This window comes from Pseudophryne corroboree, chromosome 10 (genome assembly GCF_028390025.1).
Source record: "Pseudophryne corroboree isolate aPseCor3 chromosome 10, aPseCor3.hap2, whole genome shotgun sequence".
Lineage (NCBI taxonomy): Eukaryota > Metazoa > Chordata > Amphibia > Anura > Myobatrachidae > Pseudophryne > Pseudophryne corroboree.
In genome coordinates this window covers 209584055-209601645 of record NC_086453.1, presented here as the reverse complement: position 1 = coordinate 209601645, position 17591 = coordinate 209584055, and the positions used below count along the sequence as shown (strand labels likewise).

Sequence of the window (17591 nt, the reverse complement as noted above, 5' to 3'; positions counted from 1 at the left end):
CCACTAGTCATGGCCGAGACGATGAAATGCCATCAACGTCGTCTGCCAAGGCCGATGCCCAATGTCATAGAGAGCATGTAAAATCCAAAAAACAAAAGTTCAGTAAAATGACCCAAAAATCAAAATTGAAAGCGTCTGATGAGAAGCGTAAACTTGCCAATATGCCATTTACGGCACGGAGTGGCAAGGAACGGCTGAGGCCCTGGCCTATGTTCATGGCTAGTGGTTCAGATTCACATGAGGATGGAAGCACTCATCCTCTCGCTAGAAAACTGCAGTGCCACTCCTAGATGGGCCAGGTGTTTGTGTCGGCCACTTGTGTCGCTTAGCTTAGTCACACAGCGACCTTGGTGCGCCTCTTTTTTTCTTTGCATCATGTGCTGTTTGGGGACAATTTTTTTTAAGTGCCATCCTGTCTGACTCTGCAGTGCCACTCCTAGATGGGCCAGGTGTTTGTGTCGGCCACTTGTGTCGCTTAGCTTAGTCACACAGCGACCTTGGTGCGCCTCTTTTTTTCTTTGCATCATGTGCTGTTTGGGGACAATTTTTTTTAAGTGCCATCCTGTCTGACACTGCAGTGCCACTCCTAGATGGGCCAGGTGTTTGTGTCGGCCACTTGTGTCGCTTAGCTTAGTCACACAGCGACCTTGGTGCGCCTCTTTTTTCTTTGCATCATGTGCTGTTTGGGGACAATTTTTTTGAAGTGCCATCCTGCCTGACACTGCAGTGCCACTCCTAGATGGGCCAGGTGTTTGTGTCGGCCACTTGTGTTGCTTAGCTTAATCACACAGCGCCTCTTTTTTTCTTTGCATCATGTGCTGTTTGGGGACAATTTTTTTGAAGTGCCATCCTGTCTGACACTGCAGTGCCACTCCTAGATGGGCCAGGTGTTTGTGTCGGCCACTTGTGTCGCTTAGCTTAGCCATCCAGCGACCTCGGTGCAAATTTTAGGACTAAAAATAATATTGTGAGGTGTTCAGAATAGACTGAAAATGAGTGGAAATTATGGTTATTGAGGTTAATAATACTATGGGATCAAAATGACCCCCAAATTCTATGATTTAAGCTGTTTTTGAGGGTTTTTTGTAAAAAAACACCCGAATCCAAAACACACCCGAATCCGACAAAAAATTTTCAGGGAGGTTTTGCCAAAACGCGTCCGAATCCAAAACACGGCCGCGGAACCGAATCCAAAACCAAAACACAAAACCCGAAAAATTTCCGGTGCACATCACTAAAATTAACATGATGATGTGATGCATTTCAAAAAAGCTATACCTGTATATGTATGGTACGGTAACATTGATCTGTAGCTCGAGCACAGACGTAGTAATATTTGTGGGGGCGTTATATTAAAAAATATGTATATAATTCCCTCAGACCCCTCGGGGTCGCATACATGTTATTTTGCCCAGTTACTACTCCCGGCTGTCGCCACGAATACTATATCTTATGTCGACCATAATGTTTCCTGATTAGATCCACAACATCGGCATTCAGTACATGTTCATACATATTAAGAACGCATTAATGTCACTAGGGACCCTGCTGTTCCTGACAAATATATATATATATATATATATATATGAGATATGTATATATAGATATATGTGTGTGTATGTGTATTTAAATGGGTATATTTATACAAAATATATAATGAATGCTGAAGAAAACTTTTCCTTGCATGTGCTGGCCGCTCTGTTGAATAACTCTAGCTCAGCCGTGACAAGATGGTTTCAAATCATCACAAGAAGTCCGAGTGTTTATTCTTTTCCCGCCATGGATAGAATAAAGTGAGAGTCAACCCCTGTTCTGCACGGGGCCCTGTCACAAAGGATCGTTTACAGGAAGCTAAGTGATATTTGAATTATATGCTTTGATTATACTTGCATTGCATGCGCAGGGGGGAGTGCTTGTATTCAGAAATGGTCGGTTACTTTGTCATCCGATATAATTACCCTGAGGAGAGATGTGATACTCCTTAAGTTTGGTCATGTCTAGAACATTGCAACATACTGCCGTGCGACTGCAAGGGATGGGACTCTTGGGTGCGCGGGCCACTTCCATGGCGGTCTCGGCTAGGAGGGCGTTGTGGATTCACAAATGCTGATTCCGAAAAGAAGTGGAGTCTCTTCCCCATGAAGGTGAAGCCTGGGTTGGTGATGGCCTTGTTAATATGCTCTCGGCAGGTGCCACGGGTAAGTCTACCTTCTTGCCCTATGTTTCCTCACAACGGTTGGTGACGCATTGTTGTAGGATGCAGTCATTTCGACCGAATAGATAAGGATTCCCTTTTCTTTGCAGGTAAGGGAAGGTAAAAAAAAAAAAAAAGTAGGAGGTCAGCTGCCTTTTCAGGTTCACAGGAGCAGAAATCATCCATTCTTTCTGCAACGTCCACCGTGGGACGTTGGGTCTATCTTGCGGGGACCCACACAGGTGGGACCTCGTCTAAAACTCTTCAGTCAGTCCTGGAAAGGACATGGACCAGTGAGTTAAGGATAGAGTCCCTAGGGAGACATACGGGAGTTCCATACGTCCCCCTCACTGATTTTTTTTCAAATCAACCTTACCGAGCCTCCTCATGATAGGGAGGTAGTATGTGACGCAATACAAGAGTTGTGTCAGGATCAGGTCATTGTCCTGCTATTCCGGTCATAAAAGAAAAAGAAGCAGCTGCTGTTCAAGTTTTTCCGTGCTCCCGAGGCCGGACGACTCGGTCAGACAAATCCCAATTTTCCTACTTAAGCTCCATGAGAGAATCTCTCATGGCAGGGTTCTCCACTCTGAAAGTGGAGTAAGGAGGTCTAATTACGGTTTCTTCCGCATTAGGCTTGCCTGAGGTTTGCGATTCAGGATTGTTGTTACCATTTCACCAGGGTGATGGCGGTAGGATGGGTTTCCTTCGATAGTAAGGAGTCATATTTATTCTGTACTGGATCGCTCTCCGAATTACGGAGAGATCAAGTAGCTACATGGTGCAAAACTTGTTTTCTCCTTGACAGTTCTTCAACAACAGGACTTGCCAGTATCCCTGTTGGTCCCAACGATGCAGAGATCGGCTTGGGCAATATTTTTAGAGGCAGTACTGAGAAGAGTTTATTTGCTTCCAAAAAAAAAAAGGGGGAAGCTCTGAGAATTCAGAGTCTGGCAGACCTGTAACGGTGTCAATCCTTCGATACATTCAGTTGCTGAAAAAGTTGGTTGGGGCCTACAAGACCATTCAGTGGACAGGTTGCAGGCCTGAGTGTTTAGCGTGACCTGTTGGACAAGTGGTCCGGTTCTCACCTGGGATAATCATGGTTTCAAGACCAGTATGTTGATCCTGTGGTAGCGGTGCAATTCTCACTGAGTACAAGTGTCATGTTAGGATACTTGTCGCCCCGTTAACGGTCTAGAGTTAAGGGCCATTTATAACAGTTTTCTACAGACAATAACCGGAGAAGAAATGGCAGAAGCCAGAAAGTTTTTCCGCTGGGCGACGAAAACATTTACGCGCTCTTTCAGCAATGTTTGTTCCAGGAGTGGATAACTGGGGGAAATTTTGTGTCTTGGTATGAATCCATGAAAGTTCCTACGGAAGAATTCCAGTTGGATCGTTTTCTCCTTGCTTTTCTTACAAGATCGTGTGGAGGTGATCTTAGGTTGGGCTCGATTAAGGTTCAGATTTCAGCCTTATCGGTTTTCTTCCAAAAATAACAATGGGCCTCCTTTCCAGAGTTTTGTACTTTCGTAAAAGGAGTCTTACACATCCATCCTCCCTTTGTACCTCTGAGACACCATGGGATCTTTACGTGGTGTTGCGGTTACTGCAATTTCTTAGATTGAACTTTTCAGTATGGTCAAGTTGAAATTACTCACTTGGAAAGTGGTCATGTGGTTGACCTTGGCATCCGCAAGCCAGGTGTCTGAGTTGACGGTTTGGTCTCACAAGAGCCCTGTTTAATTTTCCATGAAGATAGAGCGGAGTTGAGAACTTGGCAGCAGTTTCTGCCAAAAGTGGTTTCATCGGTTTCAATTGAACCACCCTGTTGTGGTGCTGGTGGCTACTGACGCCTGGGCGACATCGGAGTATCTCGATGTGGTCGGAATTTTGAACATTTGTGTTGCCAGATTGGCTCAGATCAGGAAAACGGTGGTTCTGTTTATCCTATATGCTCCCAACAATATTGGGGTTCCTGCTTCCAAGCAGACTATTGCACGTTGGCTCTGTAATACGATTAAGCTTGCTCGTTTTACGGCTGGATTGCCGTTACCGATATCGATGAAGGCCCATTCTACCAAGTAGGTGGGCTCATACTGGGCGGCTGCCCGAGGGGTCTCGGGTTTATAGCCTTGCAGAGCAGCTGCTTTGTTGGGTTCAAACGATTTTGAAAATATTCTACAAGTTTAATACCCTGGCTGTTGAGGCCTCTTGTTTGGGCAATTCGGTGCTGCAGAGTCATCCGCACTCTACTGCACGTTCTAGAGCTTTGGTATAGACCCCATGGTCCTTTTGGAGTCCCCAGCATCCTCTTGGACGTATGAGAAAATAGGATTTTAATACCTACCGGTAAATCCTTTTCTCTTAGTCTGTAGAGGATGCTGGGCGCCCGTCCCAGTGCGTACTGTATCTGCAGTTATTGGTTATGGTACATATGTTGGGTTGCTTTTCAGTCAGTATGTTGCTGACATTATTCATGCCATGGCATGCGGTTTGCTATTATTGGTCGTGTTTACACACAGGTTGTGTTACAATTTCGGTCAGCATATTGCTGTATATTTTTTCATGCCGTCGGCTGGTGTTCTATTGAAGGCCACGTTCTGCGGCATGTTTGAGGTGTGAGCTGGTATGACACTCACCGTGTTTACACAATAAATTATTTCCTCGAAATGTCCGTCTCCCTGGGCACAGTTCTATAACTAAGGTCTGGAGGAGGGGCATAGAGGGAGGAGCCAGTTCACACCCATTCAAAGTCTTATAGTGTGCCCATGTCACCTGCGGATCCCGTCTATACCCCATGGTCCTTTTGGAGTCCCCAGCATCCTCTACGGTCTAAGAGAAAAGGATTTACTGGTAGGTATTAAAATCCTATTTTTTTGAGCCTTAATGTTATTGCACTGTTAATTGGTTAGCTTTGTTGGGTCTCTCTTTTGTTATGGTTTCAGTTGAACAACACATCTTCAGTGCCAGTGATTTATTCCATTAAGCTGGGGAGTCTGTCAGTGACCCGGTACAATGAGCTGCAGAATCTCCCAAACTTCATATCCCCCCAGAAATCATCGCTAAACTTTGTGGGTAAATATACTAATAAATCCTACGCATTATACACTTGTATATGTGTCTTATATATGTACTGCATCCTCTGTCTTTATCTGTATTTTACTTATATTACGTTAGTGTGCTTCACTCTTTCAGATATATCAGTCACATCACATGTGAACTACAGTATCTGCTTTGCAAAACTGGGAATAACTTGTCCCGGTGTAGACAAGCATCCAGTGATCTACCGTAGTAATTATTCTTCAGTCTTCTATTCTTGACTACCTGTCCCTATACAGTTTGGGAACATACAAACTTCACACAGGATAGAACTCATATCCCCAGTATTCTGCTGCAACAGTGCTAACCACAGTGCTACCTTTCTACCATGTAATGGGGGAGATGTATCAAGACTAGGAGACAGAAAAATTGGAAAAGTTGTCCAAAGCAGAAATTAGCTTCTAGTAGTCTTTGAAATGACATAAGGTTATGTGTTGCTTTGGCCAACTTCACACTATCTCTCTCCAAGGCTTGATACAACTACCCCAATAAGAGCTCTTTGAAATATTCATGGTTAAAAATATGATTACGGAAACAGTTACATTGAAAATGATTATGAAGCCAACATTGATGTTATTGCTGTTATATGGTTTGCTAACAAACACCTGTCTCACATGTATGCACACTTTTCTAGGGCCTCAAAATTACAATGGGAGAAGTGTTTTCAGCGTGACTCCTGTAGAGGGCATCATTCACCCTGACAGTTCTGAAGATTTCACAGTTTCTTTCACACCAGACCATGAAAGCATGCAATTCTCTGACATACTCATGGTGGAGCTCTTTGGTAAGGTAAGAAAATCAAATTACAGATATTTTTTTTTCCTCTATAAATCTACCTTAAATAGATCTAGGTCATTTTAATTTTTATTAACACAGACATAACAGACACACATATAAACTGAAAATATGTACACAGTACACACTGAGCTATTACAACAAAAGATACTTTATCAAAGGTGTCCTAGTTTCTTACTTAGCATGTAATATATTATTATCGGACTATTGTGCCAACATAAAAATGAAACCTAAATACTTTTTTTCCGCTGCTGGCCCAATTGCTACGCAAGGGAACAAATCTTATATATTTTAATGAGTCTTGGGGTTATTCTTTGTGCGATCTGAATGTACTAAACAGGTCACAACAAGTAGAAAAGTCACTTGTATTAAAATTGCAACTACTTAGTGCAAATTCTATTTTGTGCTTATTTTTGCACATTTGTTCCCGTATATAATGGTAGATGCAAAGCTTAGCATGACAAGATAATGGCGGCTGAAGGAGGAGGTTTATAAAGTTTTTTTTCCTTTGATGTAGTTGTTGGATATAGGAGTATTCCGTGCTTATTGTGCCTTGGGCGCAGAAATGTGGGCCGTCTTACACCCTCATGTAAGCCAATGCAGCCCATATTACACCCTCATGTAAGCAGGGCCGGTGCAAGGCTTTTCGGCACCCTAGGCAAAACTACAGCAGCCCCCCCCCCCCCCCCTCACCCCGCCTCTTCCCAGTCCGTCAGGTGAAAGTATAGAGGTAGCTTCTTATAAGTTCCGCTCCCAGCCACTTGACCTTCAATTCCTCCTCTCTGTACAGTCCACACATATCCTGACATATTTTGTCTTTACCCGTGTTTTTTGCTAGTGGAAAAGGGTCAACCCGAATCAAGTGATCCGGGAATCCTACTCGGGTAGCTTACCGGGTTGAACACGAGTTCAACCCGGTAAGCTGTGCAGTGTAAACGGAAGCCGTGTCGATGCGACACGGCTCCCGTTCACAGTCTATGGAAAGGCGGCGCTGGGAGCACAAGTGTCAGGCTCCCGACTGCGACCCGTGCTTTAGAGGTGGAAAAGGGGTATTAGAGGTACATTGGGGCGGTGGGTGCCACAGACGCACGCCCCGCACACCGCCGGCCAGAGACAGAGCAGGGAGCCGCTGGGTGAGGGCACGGAATCCCCTTCATGCTTCTTCTTCACACGAGACTAACCTGGGCAGTGTGAGGAGCTCATCGGCATCCAAAGAGGGGGGTAGAATGGGGAAACAACTAAATGTTGTGCTCTGATTTTATTTGCAGTGCTGGTAGCTGATTCGGGAGATATTGTGTTATGGCCCCAGGACGACTGTCCCTGTTGACCTTTTTATAATCTAGCCCTGGTCCCAGATAATAGATATATTGTGTTACATATATTGGGAGTGCTGTCTATTTGGAATTATATATATATTTATTAGCAGTTTCTTATATAGCGCAGCATATTCCGTTGCGCTTTATATCCACACACATAAACCCAGAGCCTAATATTGAAATGTAGTTGGTATTGTAACAGAAAAAAACATTTAATACAGCCTGTCTTTTTCTTTGCTGTCGGCAAAGACAGGCAGTGATGATGACACATGCACAGGACAGAGAGAGCCTGCACATTCCTCTCTGTCTGTGCTGTAAACAAACATAACCTCAAGACTCACATGGATCCCGATTCCTTCTTCCATGCAGCCTGCGTGCCCAGTTGTCACGGAGCCGCAGGCTGCATACACTAGATAAATTACTTCTGGGCAGCTGGTCCATTCATTGCTCGGCAGCCACAATCACTGCCTGCGAAGCCAGCGGCTGTCAGCATGCAAGTGGGGAGCAGGGAGCACTGTACCGCAGATCAGATCTGTTATAGAGATCAGATCCGATCTGTGGTGGCTGGCCCATTCAGATGGGGTGGGGGGGCAGCAATCATGAAGGGTGCGTGGGGGGGGGGGGGGGGCTAAGAATATGCGGCGTAGCAATCGCAGGGTGGGCCAGGCGGTGTAATATGCGGGATGAGTGAGAGAGGGTGGGAGAGATCGTGTTGTTGTGGTGCGGGGCAGCAGTGAGGATACGGAATAAGTGAGTTCATTACATCGAGGGGGGAGGAGAAAACTACAGGGAGCAAAGGGCAGCGCCGGCCAGTGGGAGGAGAGCAGTTGGAGAAGACAACGGTAGCGCAGAGAGGGGAGATTCTGCAGCTGGACAGCTTAGAACAATCCGCCCTCACACTGTTAGTGCCAGCTGATGGGAAGTGATGTGCGGCTGCAGCATCCTTGCTCCTCGTCTCTTAGGGAATGGAAGGAGCACACAGCTAAGGGCATAATAAAGGAAGCGTTCATCGGAAGTGTGCAGGGCCGCCCTCCAGTGGCCAGCGCCCATAGGCAGCTGCCTAAAGCTGCCTAGTGGTGGCGCCGGCCCTGCTGACGGGTGTGTCAATCCATCACTGTACTCGGGTTCTGGGGAAAATGGTTGCGGCATACAAAGCCATTCCGTTTGGCAGGTTTCATGCCCGGGTGTTTCAGTGGAACTTACTGAGCAAATGGTCCGGGTCTCACCTGCACATGCACCAGAAGATAAGTCTATCTCCCAGAGCCAGAATTTCTCTCCTGTGGTGGCTACAAAGTTCTCACCTCCTAGAAGGTCGCCGGTTCGGTATCCTGGACTGGGTACAACAGATGCAAGTCTCCGGGGCTGGGGTGCAGTCACCCAAGGAAGAAACTTCCAGGGGAGATGGTCGCTCCAGGAAGCGTGTCTCCACATAAATGTTCTCGAGTTAAGAGCCATTTACAATGGCCTGCTACAAGCAAGAAGCCTTCTTCAGGGTCGACCTGTCCTGGTACAGTCAGACAACATCACAGTGGTGGCACATATAAACCGTCAAGGCGGAACAAGGAGCAGAGCGGCAATGGCGGAGGCCACAAGAATCCTTCGCTGGGCGGAACAACACGTGAGCGCCCTGTCAGCGGTCTTCCTAACGGGAGTGGACAACTGGGAAGCAGATTTCCTCAGCAGACACGATCTCCATCCGGGAGAGTGGGCTCTTCACCAAGAGGTATTTGCAGAGGTGACGAAGCGTTGGGGAATTCCGTTGATCGACATGATGGCGTCTCGTCTCAACAAGAAGCTCCCGAGGTATTGTTCCAGGTCAAGGGACCCCCAAGCCAGTGCGGTGGACGCCCTGGTGTCTCCGTGGGTGTTCAAGTCGGTGTATGTGTTCCCTCCACTTCCTCTCATTCCAAAGGTACTGGGGATCATTCGTCGAGCAAGGGTTCAGGCAATTCTCGTCATTCCAGATTGGCCAAGAAGGGCCTAGTACCCAGATCTTCAGGAATTACTGGTGGAAGATCCTTGGCCGCTTCCTCTAAGAGAGGACCTTTTGTTGCAGGGTCCATGCGTGTTTCCAGACTTACCGCGGCTGCGTTTGACGGCATGGAAGTTGAGCGCCAGATCTTAGCTCGTATGGGTATTCCCGGGGAGGTCATTCCTACTCTCATTAAGGCTAGGAAGGAGGTTACGGCGAAACATTACCACCGTATTTGGAGGAAGTATGTTTCCTGGTGTGAGACTAAAATGGCTCCTGCGGAAAATTTTCATTTGGGTCGTTTTCTCCACTTTTTGAAGGCAGGTGTAGATGCAGGCCTGGAATTGGGCTCCATCAAAGTGCAGATTTCGGCTTTGTCTATTTTCTTTCAAAAGGAATTAGCTGTCCTCCCAGAGGTTCAGACGTTTGTGAAAGGAGTATTGCATATCAATCCTCCGTTTGTGCCTCCTGTGGCTCCATGGGATCTTGACGTGGTCTTACAGTTTCTCATGTCTTCCTGGTTTGAACCTTTGCGTAAGGTTGAGTTGAAGTTTCTCACTTGGAAGGTAGTCATGCTGTTGGCGCTGGCGTCTGCCAGGCGAGTGTCAGAGTTGGCGGCCTTATCTCATAAGAGCCCGTACTTGGTTTTTCATTCGGATAGGGCGGAATTGAGGACTCGTCAACAATTTCTGCCGAGGGTGGTTTCTTCGTTTCACATTAACCAACCTATTGTGGTGCCGGTGGCTACAGATGCTGTGGCAGTTCCAAAGTCTTTGGATGTGGTGAGAGCTTTGAAGATCTACGTCGCCAGAACGGCTGTTGCCAGGGAGACTGAGGCGCTGTTTGTCCTGTATGCTTCTAACAAGATTGGTCATCCTGCTTCAAAACAGACTATTGCACGCTGGATTTGTAGTACGATTCAGCAGGCTCATTCTTCGGCCGGACTACGGGTGCTGAAGTCAGTATAAGCCCATTCTACCAGAAAAGTGGGCTCGTCTTGGGCGGCTGCCCGAGGCGTCTCGGCTTTACAGCTTTGCCGAGCGGCCACCTGGTCGGGTTCAAACACTTTTGCTAAGTTCTATAAGTTTGATACCCTGGCTGATGAAGACTTGCGTTTGCTCAGTCGGTGCTGCAGAGTCGTCCGCACTCTCCCGCCCGGTCTGGAGCTTTGGTATAAACCCCATGGTCCTTTTGGAGTCCCCAGCTAGGACGTAAGAGAAAATAGGATTTTGGTACCTACCGGTAAATCCTTTTCTCCTAGTCCGTAGAGGATGCTGGGCGCCCATCCCAGTGCGGACTGTTACTTGCAGTGTATTCTTGTTGGTTAACTTAGTTTATACATGGATTGTGTATTTCTGGTTTTCAGCTTGTTGCCATTGTTAATTCATACTGTTGTCTGGTTTACTGCTACTCCGGTTGAACTGTATGTTTGTGGTGTGGGCTGGTATGTTTGTAGCCCTTAGTTTACACAAAAATCCTTTCCTCGAAATGTCCGTCTCTCCTGGGCACAGTTCCTATAACTGGGGTCTGGAGGAGGGGCATAGAGGGAGAAGCCAGTTCATACCCAGTTTAAGTCTTTTCAGTGTGCCCAAGCTCCTGCGGATCCCGTCTATACCCCATGGTCCTTTTGGAGTCCCCAGCATCCTCTACGGACTAGGAGAAAAGGATTTCCCGGTAGGTACTAAAATCCTATTTTAAGCCACTGCAGCCCGTATTACACCCTCATGTAAGCCACTGCAGCCCATATTACTCTCTCACTGTAAATCACTGCAGTCCATTTTACACCCTCATCTAAGCCACTGCAACCGTATTACACCCTCATGTAAGCCATCTTGCCTTTTCACTGGCTGTGTATCATCACTTTCCATGGGGCATGTTTTGTAGTAACCCATTTACATGTTATCAGGCAAAGCAGACTGCAATGTACAATTGTGCAAGGGGAATAAAACATTTAAAATATGACAGATTTACTTATAAGTATGCAAAAGGCTCCAGAGGAATAAAGGAAAATTAATTAATGAATGGGGTGATCCTGGCAGGTGAAGCAAAAACCCTGAAAACAGCCCCTTTTTCATTCAAAAACGGGCTGTTTCTACCGAAAACACACAGGTTACACTGAACCTGTGTGTTTTCAGGTGAAAAGGTGTTCTTTTCAGGTGACCTAATTGGATACTTGGATATGCCCCCCCCCAAAAAAAAATAATAATAATAATAATAATTTGAAGAAACATTGGAAAAATCACAAACATGGGGATGCAGGGTGCTTGATGGTTAGCATTATTCAACCATACTGTACTCAAATCTAATTCAGCAGGGCCATAACTAGGTGTGTGCCAGTGGTGCCTTGCACACAGTGCAACTGAACTGTGCGCGCACTATCTGGCAGCACCACCTCCTCTGCTGCTGAGCGCACCCACAACCTGCACCAACGTAGCGCCTTCGTCAGGGGTCTGATCAGATACTCCGCCTCCACCCCCCCTCCTGCAGTGTCCAAGGAGAGACGTGATGATATCTCTTCCAGCTGACTCCCACAGTGCCCAGCGCAGCGAGGAGCCGCAGCATTCGGATTGGCAGTCAGGGGAGGATGGAGGAGACATTCAGTCCAGCTCAGCTCGCACTGACTACTGCAGCAGCAGCCCAGCCTGCAGCTCCCCGTCCCTCACTAGGCTCTGCCGCTGGTCTTCCCCTGTGTGTCTGCAGCGTTTGGGCGAGAGGAAAGTAAGTATAAAATCTCTCTCTCTCTCCCTCTCTATCGCTCTACCTGCCATAATGTCTAAAAAGGAATTTTACCTGGAGTAATGTGTAAAAGAGGACTCTATCTGCCATAATTTGTAAAAGGGGACTCTACCTGCTGTAATGTTTAAAAGGGAGCTCTACCTGGCATAATGTGTAAAAGGGGGCTTTACCTGGCATAATGTATGATAGGAGCTCTACCTGCCAAAATGTGTAAATGGGGCTCTACCTGGCGTAATGTGTGAATGGACTCTACCTGACTTAATGTGTGACAGGGTCTCTACCTGGCGTAATGTGTAAAAGGGGCGCTACCTGGTGTAATGTGTGTAAGTGGCGCTACTGTGCAGCGTAATTTGAATAATGGATACTACTGTGCAGCGCAGTATGAATTGGTATTATTTTAGAGCCACGCCCCTTCCCCATGAAACCACGCCCCTATATTTTTGGCACACGCCTAAACGCGCAAACTGGCCCTCTTAAATATGGGTGGGGGAGGGGGGGAGTGCGATGCTGTTTCTTGCACACATCGCTAAAATGTCAAGTTACAGTACTGCACTGTAGAATCCATGCATACAAACTCCACACAGAAAGGGCCTTGGTTGGGATTTCCTCACCTACAGATGTAGCCATGCTCATCTATCCTCCGTGTGGCGTGTAGGCGAAAAATTAATTGCATTACATTTGCCTGCGCCTTGTCACAAAATGGTGTATTCAGTCACAGTGTAATGAATTAAGTCTCCGTCAGGTGCAATACTGTTGTTCATCCACCAGGTGTTGCTTTTGAAAACCATCATTGCGCACATGTGTAATCTCCATTGTAACGTCAAATGATGTTTGTAGTTTAAGAACTACTTTTTTACATGATCTTTTCATTAAGTAGGAATTTGAACACAGAAACAGATTGACTCAGCGTCTCCAACGCACACAAAGCACATATGCATTCCCACCACACACACACACCCAACACCCCTTGCACCCCACCCCCCGTCATCTACACCCTGTTTTTGAGTGGGTCAATCTGTAAAGTATGGGAGATTTAGGGGGCCGAACATTTCAGTTTTAATAAAATAGAAGTAAAGTTTAAAATTTATACATGTCCCGTCCAAGCTACATTGGGCTCTTTCTATGCCATCAGACTCTTCCTACGCAGGACACCAGCATTTGTCACACATGTCTCCATGCTCACCAGCTACTGACAGTAGTGCCCCTTATTCACATTACGCCACACAGTGTGAGACAAATTCACATTATGCCACACAGTAGGAGCAGAAATTCACATTACGCCACACGTTATGAGCATAAATTCACATTAAGCAACACGGTATGAGCAGAAATTCACATTACGCCACACGGTATGAGCCAAAATTCACATTACGCCACACGGTATGAGCTGAAATTCACATTAAGGCTCACAGTATGAGCAGAAATTCACATTACGCCACACAGTATGAGCCAAAATTCACATTACGCCACATGGTATGAGCTGAAATTCACATTAAGGCTCACAGTATGAGCAGAAATTCAAATTACGCAACACAGTATGGCCCCAGCGGTCCCAGATACAGATTATCCCCTCTCCCCCAGAGGTGCTAGATACAGATAACTCCCCCCACCCCCCCCAGAGGTGCCGGATACAGATCCCCCCCACCCTCCCCGAGGTGTCAGATACAGATAATCCCCCCTCCCCCCAGAGGTGCCAGGTACAGATAATCCCCCCTCCCCCCAGAGGTGCCAGATACAGATAATCCCCCCAGTAGTGCTCACCGCCGCTGCTGTTACTGGCTTACTGCTGCTTCTTGTGCTGTGTGAGGGAGGAGAGCGCAGCGCAGCAAACGTCTCTCCTAAATCCCGCTCATCACTGACAGAAGCCCTCCTGCGGTGGTGGCCATTTGAAACATGGCGCCAGCCGTCAGCCTATCAAAGTTTGCGGTTCAGCAGCCAGTCAAGAGCCGCCGCGGCCGGTCCATGAACTCTGATTGTGCCCCCTGCAGTGCCCTTTCCGGACAGGACATGGACGGGCACTGCAGGGGGCTAGAGGGAAGCTTCAAGCTGCCGGCGCCGCCGCCTGCCAAACAGTATGACAGGCACAGCAGCAGCAGCAGGGGGCCCAGGCGCAGCACAGGGATGCAGAGAGGGACAGCGCCTCTCCCAGCCTGGCGCCTATCTGCACTGCATCCCTTTGCTGAGCGGGTAGCGCCGGCCTTGATCACTATGTCACTGCAGGTGTCAGTCACCTGTCTCCATAGCTCTCTTGGCATTGTGGTATCACCAGTGGTTACCGTTTCCGTGAGCTAGGTTTCGATTCCCGCAAAGGACACACTTGTATTGTATGTCTGTGCAAAAATCCACTGGTTTTTTTCTAATTTTGCCAAAACAAGTTCTGTCATACTTTGTAAATAGTCTCAGACATGCACACAGATATACAGTCAAAATTAGAAAAGATCTGTAGGTGCTACTTATTACACAAATATACAATACAAGTGTGTCTTTTAAAATGACAAGAGTGTTATCTGTATAAGACTGAGTTTACTGTACTTCTTCCCAGGCCTCCCCATTGCTTTAATAGGCAGCCTCCCCCCACCTTCAATCCCACCCCAGTGAGACTTGTGATTTCACGGATTGGGTATACTGCTTAGTAAATGACAGCATGAGCCATTCATTTATATACAATAGTGTACCAGCCGTGTTGTTTTTGTCATTTACTAAGCAGTACACCCTGTCTGTGAAATCACGAGTCTCACAGGAGGTGGGATTGGTGGTACAGTACATTAAACTCATAAAGATAACACTCTTGTAATTTGAAAAGCCACACTTGTATTGTATGGGTCGGGGATCCCGGTCGCTAGAATGCCGACAGGGGGGCGAGCGCAACTGAGCCCCTTGCTATTCCCACGAGTGGGAATAGTCCCTGTGTGTCGGCATTACAAGCGGTCGGGGATTCCCTTATTTTTGAGGTTTTAAGGATATCCATTCTTGAGAGTTGTACCATAGTGAATTTGATTTAACTATCTACAAGCATGAATATCCTTAAAACATGGACTGTAATGGCAGAGTTTTGGAAACTCTGCCTTAGAGTGTCCACATAGAAGATATTCCAGATGGTACAATAGGGATTTCGCACTCCCTGAGATGCATTATATTATTGAACCTACCGAGAAACGAGGGCATCTTCAGAGAGGAGGAGGACCGTGTGCAGTCTCCTTCTGGACCCCATCCTTTCTAGCTGGTGCCTGGGAAAATGGCTGCGGACATTTTCCTAGTGATTTTCCTACTGCGCATGTGCAAAACACCGGGAAAATGGCACCACACCATTTTCCCAGTGATTTTTGCAGCACTGCTGCTGCAACGCTGGACTTTGAGGGTAAGTATTGAAAAAAATAGGTGCAGGGTGTGCGGTTTGGGCCCCCTTGTGCACTGCACACACTGCACCCATTATAAGTACACCAGTGCCAAAAATGTATGCTGTTAGCCGTAAATACAAGTAGATGCTCAGACTCTCGGACTGTGTCTCCGCAGCATATAGCACACGCCATCCAACTGAAGGGGGCATCCAGGAAACATATAATGTTTGTTGAAGGGGGTGACCCACTGGATGTTCCTACTGAATCCCTCTGCATAGCCCTGCCAAGTGAAGGAGGTGAGCACTGTTTTGTACTTATGAAATAGAATGTCGCTAGCTCCAGCTGGATGATAACATTGTATTTATTTCCATGTGTTTTGTCAAATCAGAAATATGTATATATGTAGGGATGTATGTACAGTGCATCTGGAAAGTATTCACAGTGCTTCACTTTTTCCACATTTTGTTATGTATAGCCCTATTCCAAAATGGAATAAATAAATTTTTTCCCTCAAAATTCTACACACAATACCCGATAATGACAACGTGAAAAATTACAGCCGGCTAGCTCTAGGAAGAGTCCTGATGGTTCCAAACTTCTTCCATTTATGGATGATGGAGGGCACTGTGCTCACTGGGACCTTCTAAGCAGCAGATATTTTTCTGTACCCTTCCCCAGATTTGTGCCTCGAGACAACCCTGTCTCGGAGGTCTGCAGACAATTCCTATGACTTCCTGCTTGGTTTGTGCTCATAAATGCACTGTCAAGTGTGGGACCTTATATAGACAGGTGTGCGCCTTTCCAAATTACTGTATGTCCAATCAACGGAATTTACCACAGGTGGACTACAATTAAGCTGTAGGAGCATCTCAAGGATGATCAGTGGAAACAGGATGCACCTGAGCTCAATTTTGAGCTTCATGGCAAAGGCTGTGAATACTTATGTACTTGTGATTTCTTAGTTTTTTATTATTGATAAATTTGCAAAGATCTAAAAAAAAAAAAAATTCACATTGTCATTATGGGGTATGGAATAAGGCTGTAACATAACAAAATATGGAAAAAGTGAAGCGTGTGAATACTTTCCGGATGCACTGTATGTATGCATGCATGCATGCATGCATAACCAAGACTCCACTGCCTTCCTTGGCATTTCAGATTTTATTTCAGCCATTGCAGCCAAAACTAATCCAGGAGGACAACTACTTTATGGCTCTCCTTAACATGAATATACAGTGTTGCTCAAAAGTTTGTAAACCTATATGAATTTTCTATATTTCTGCTGAAATTTGGCCTAAAACTACCGCAGATTTTCACACGAGTCCTAAAAGTAGATAAAGAGAACCAAATCAAACACGAGACAATAAAATTAGATGTGCTCATTTTTTTTATTGAGCAAAAGTATCTAATATCTGTGAGTGGCAAAAGTATGTGACCCTTTGCTTTTCAGTATCCGGTGACCCCCTTGTGCAGCAATAACTGCATGTAAACGTTTCCTGTAATTGTTGATTAGTTCTGAACATCAGCTTAGAGGGATTTTACCCCATTCCTCTGTACAAACCAGGCTTCAACTCTGTTATGTTGGTGGGTTCCAGAGTCCAGCCCCATCAGTTGTTGAACATTAAACAAAGTGTTAGTAAACATAACAATTTATCTATTAATGATGGATGGTTCTTTCCTTCTCTAACATCAATAATACTGCCACAGAGTTCAACAATTGCTGCTCACTGACTACACCACTAAACATAGTATATTCCTAATATCAGTCAGCAGTGTCCACACGCACAGAACCTAATGCAGAGTACTGTATAAACTGGTATGCGGTCAGCATACCGCTCGTCGGGATCCCGGCTGTCACAATACCGATGCTGGGATCCCGATGGAGGCACCATACAGCCGCTGGTATACCGGCGAGGTAGTTGTTTCCCCCTCTATGGGTGTTCACTACACCCATAGAGGGAGAATAGAACCTGTGGCGAGCTTAGCTAATCCACCGAGCCCAGAAGGGGATTCATTGCACTGGCCCCCCTGCCGGCATTCTGCCATTTGGGATGCCGATGCCGGTATACTGACATTCAGCATCCCGTGCGGCGGTAAAACATACCGAACCCTATAAACTCATTCACAGTGTGTAA

At 46.3% G+C, this 17591-nt stretch overlaps 1 protein-coding gene across 1 annotated transcript in view; it reads left to right on the top strand.

The window, feature by feature from the left end:
* CFAP74 (cilia and flagella associated protein 74) overlaps nucleotides 1-17591 on the top strand; it is a 741155-nt gene that overhangs the window by 701287 nt on the left and 22277 nt on the right. The window contains exons 34-36 of the mRNA XM_063943052.1: nucleotides 5146-5275; nucleotides 5934-6088; nucleotides 15632-15752. Coding sequence (XP_063799122.1) covers nucleotides 5146-5275; nucleotides 5934-6088; nucleotides 15632-15752 — 406 coding nt within the window. The remainder of the gene's footprint in view (nucleotides 1-5145; nucleotides 5276-5933; nucleotides 6089-15631; nucleotides 15753-17591) is intronic.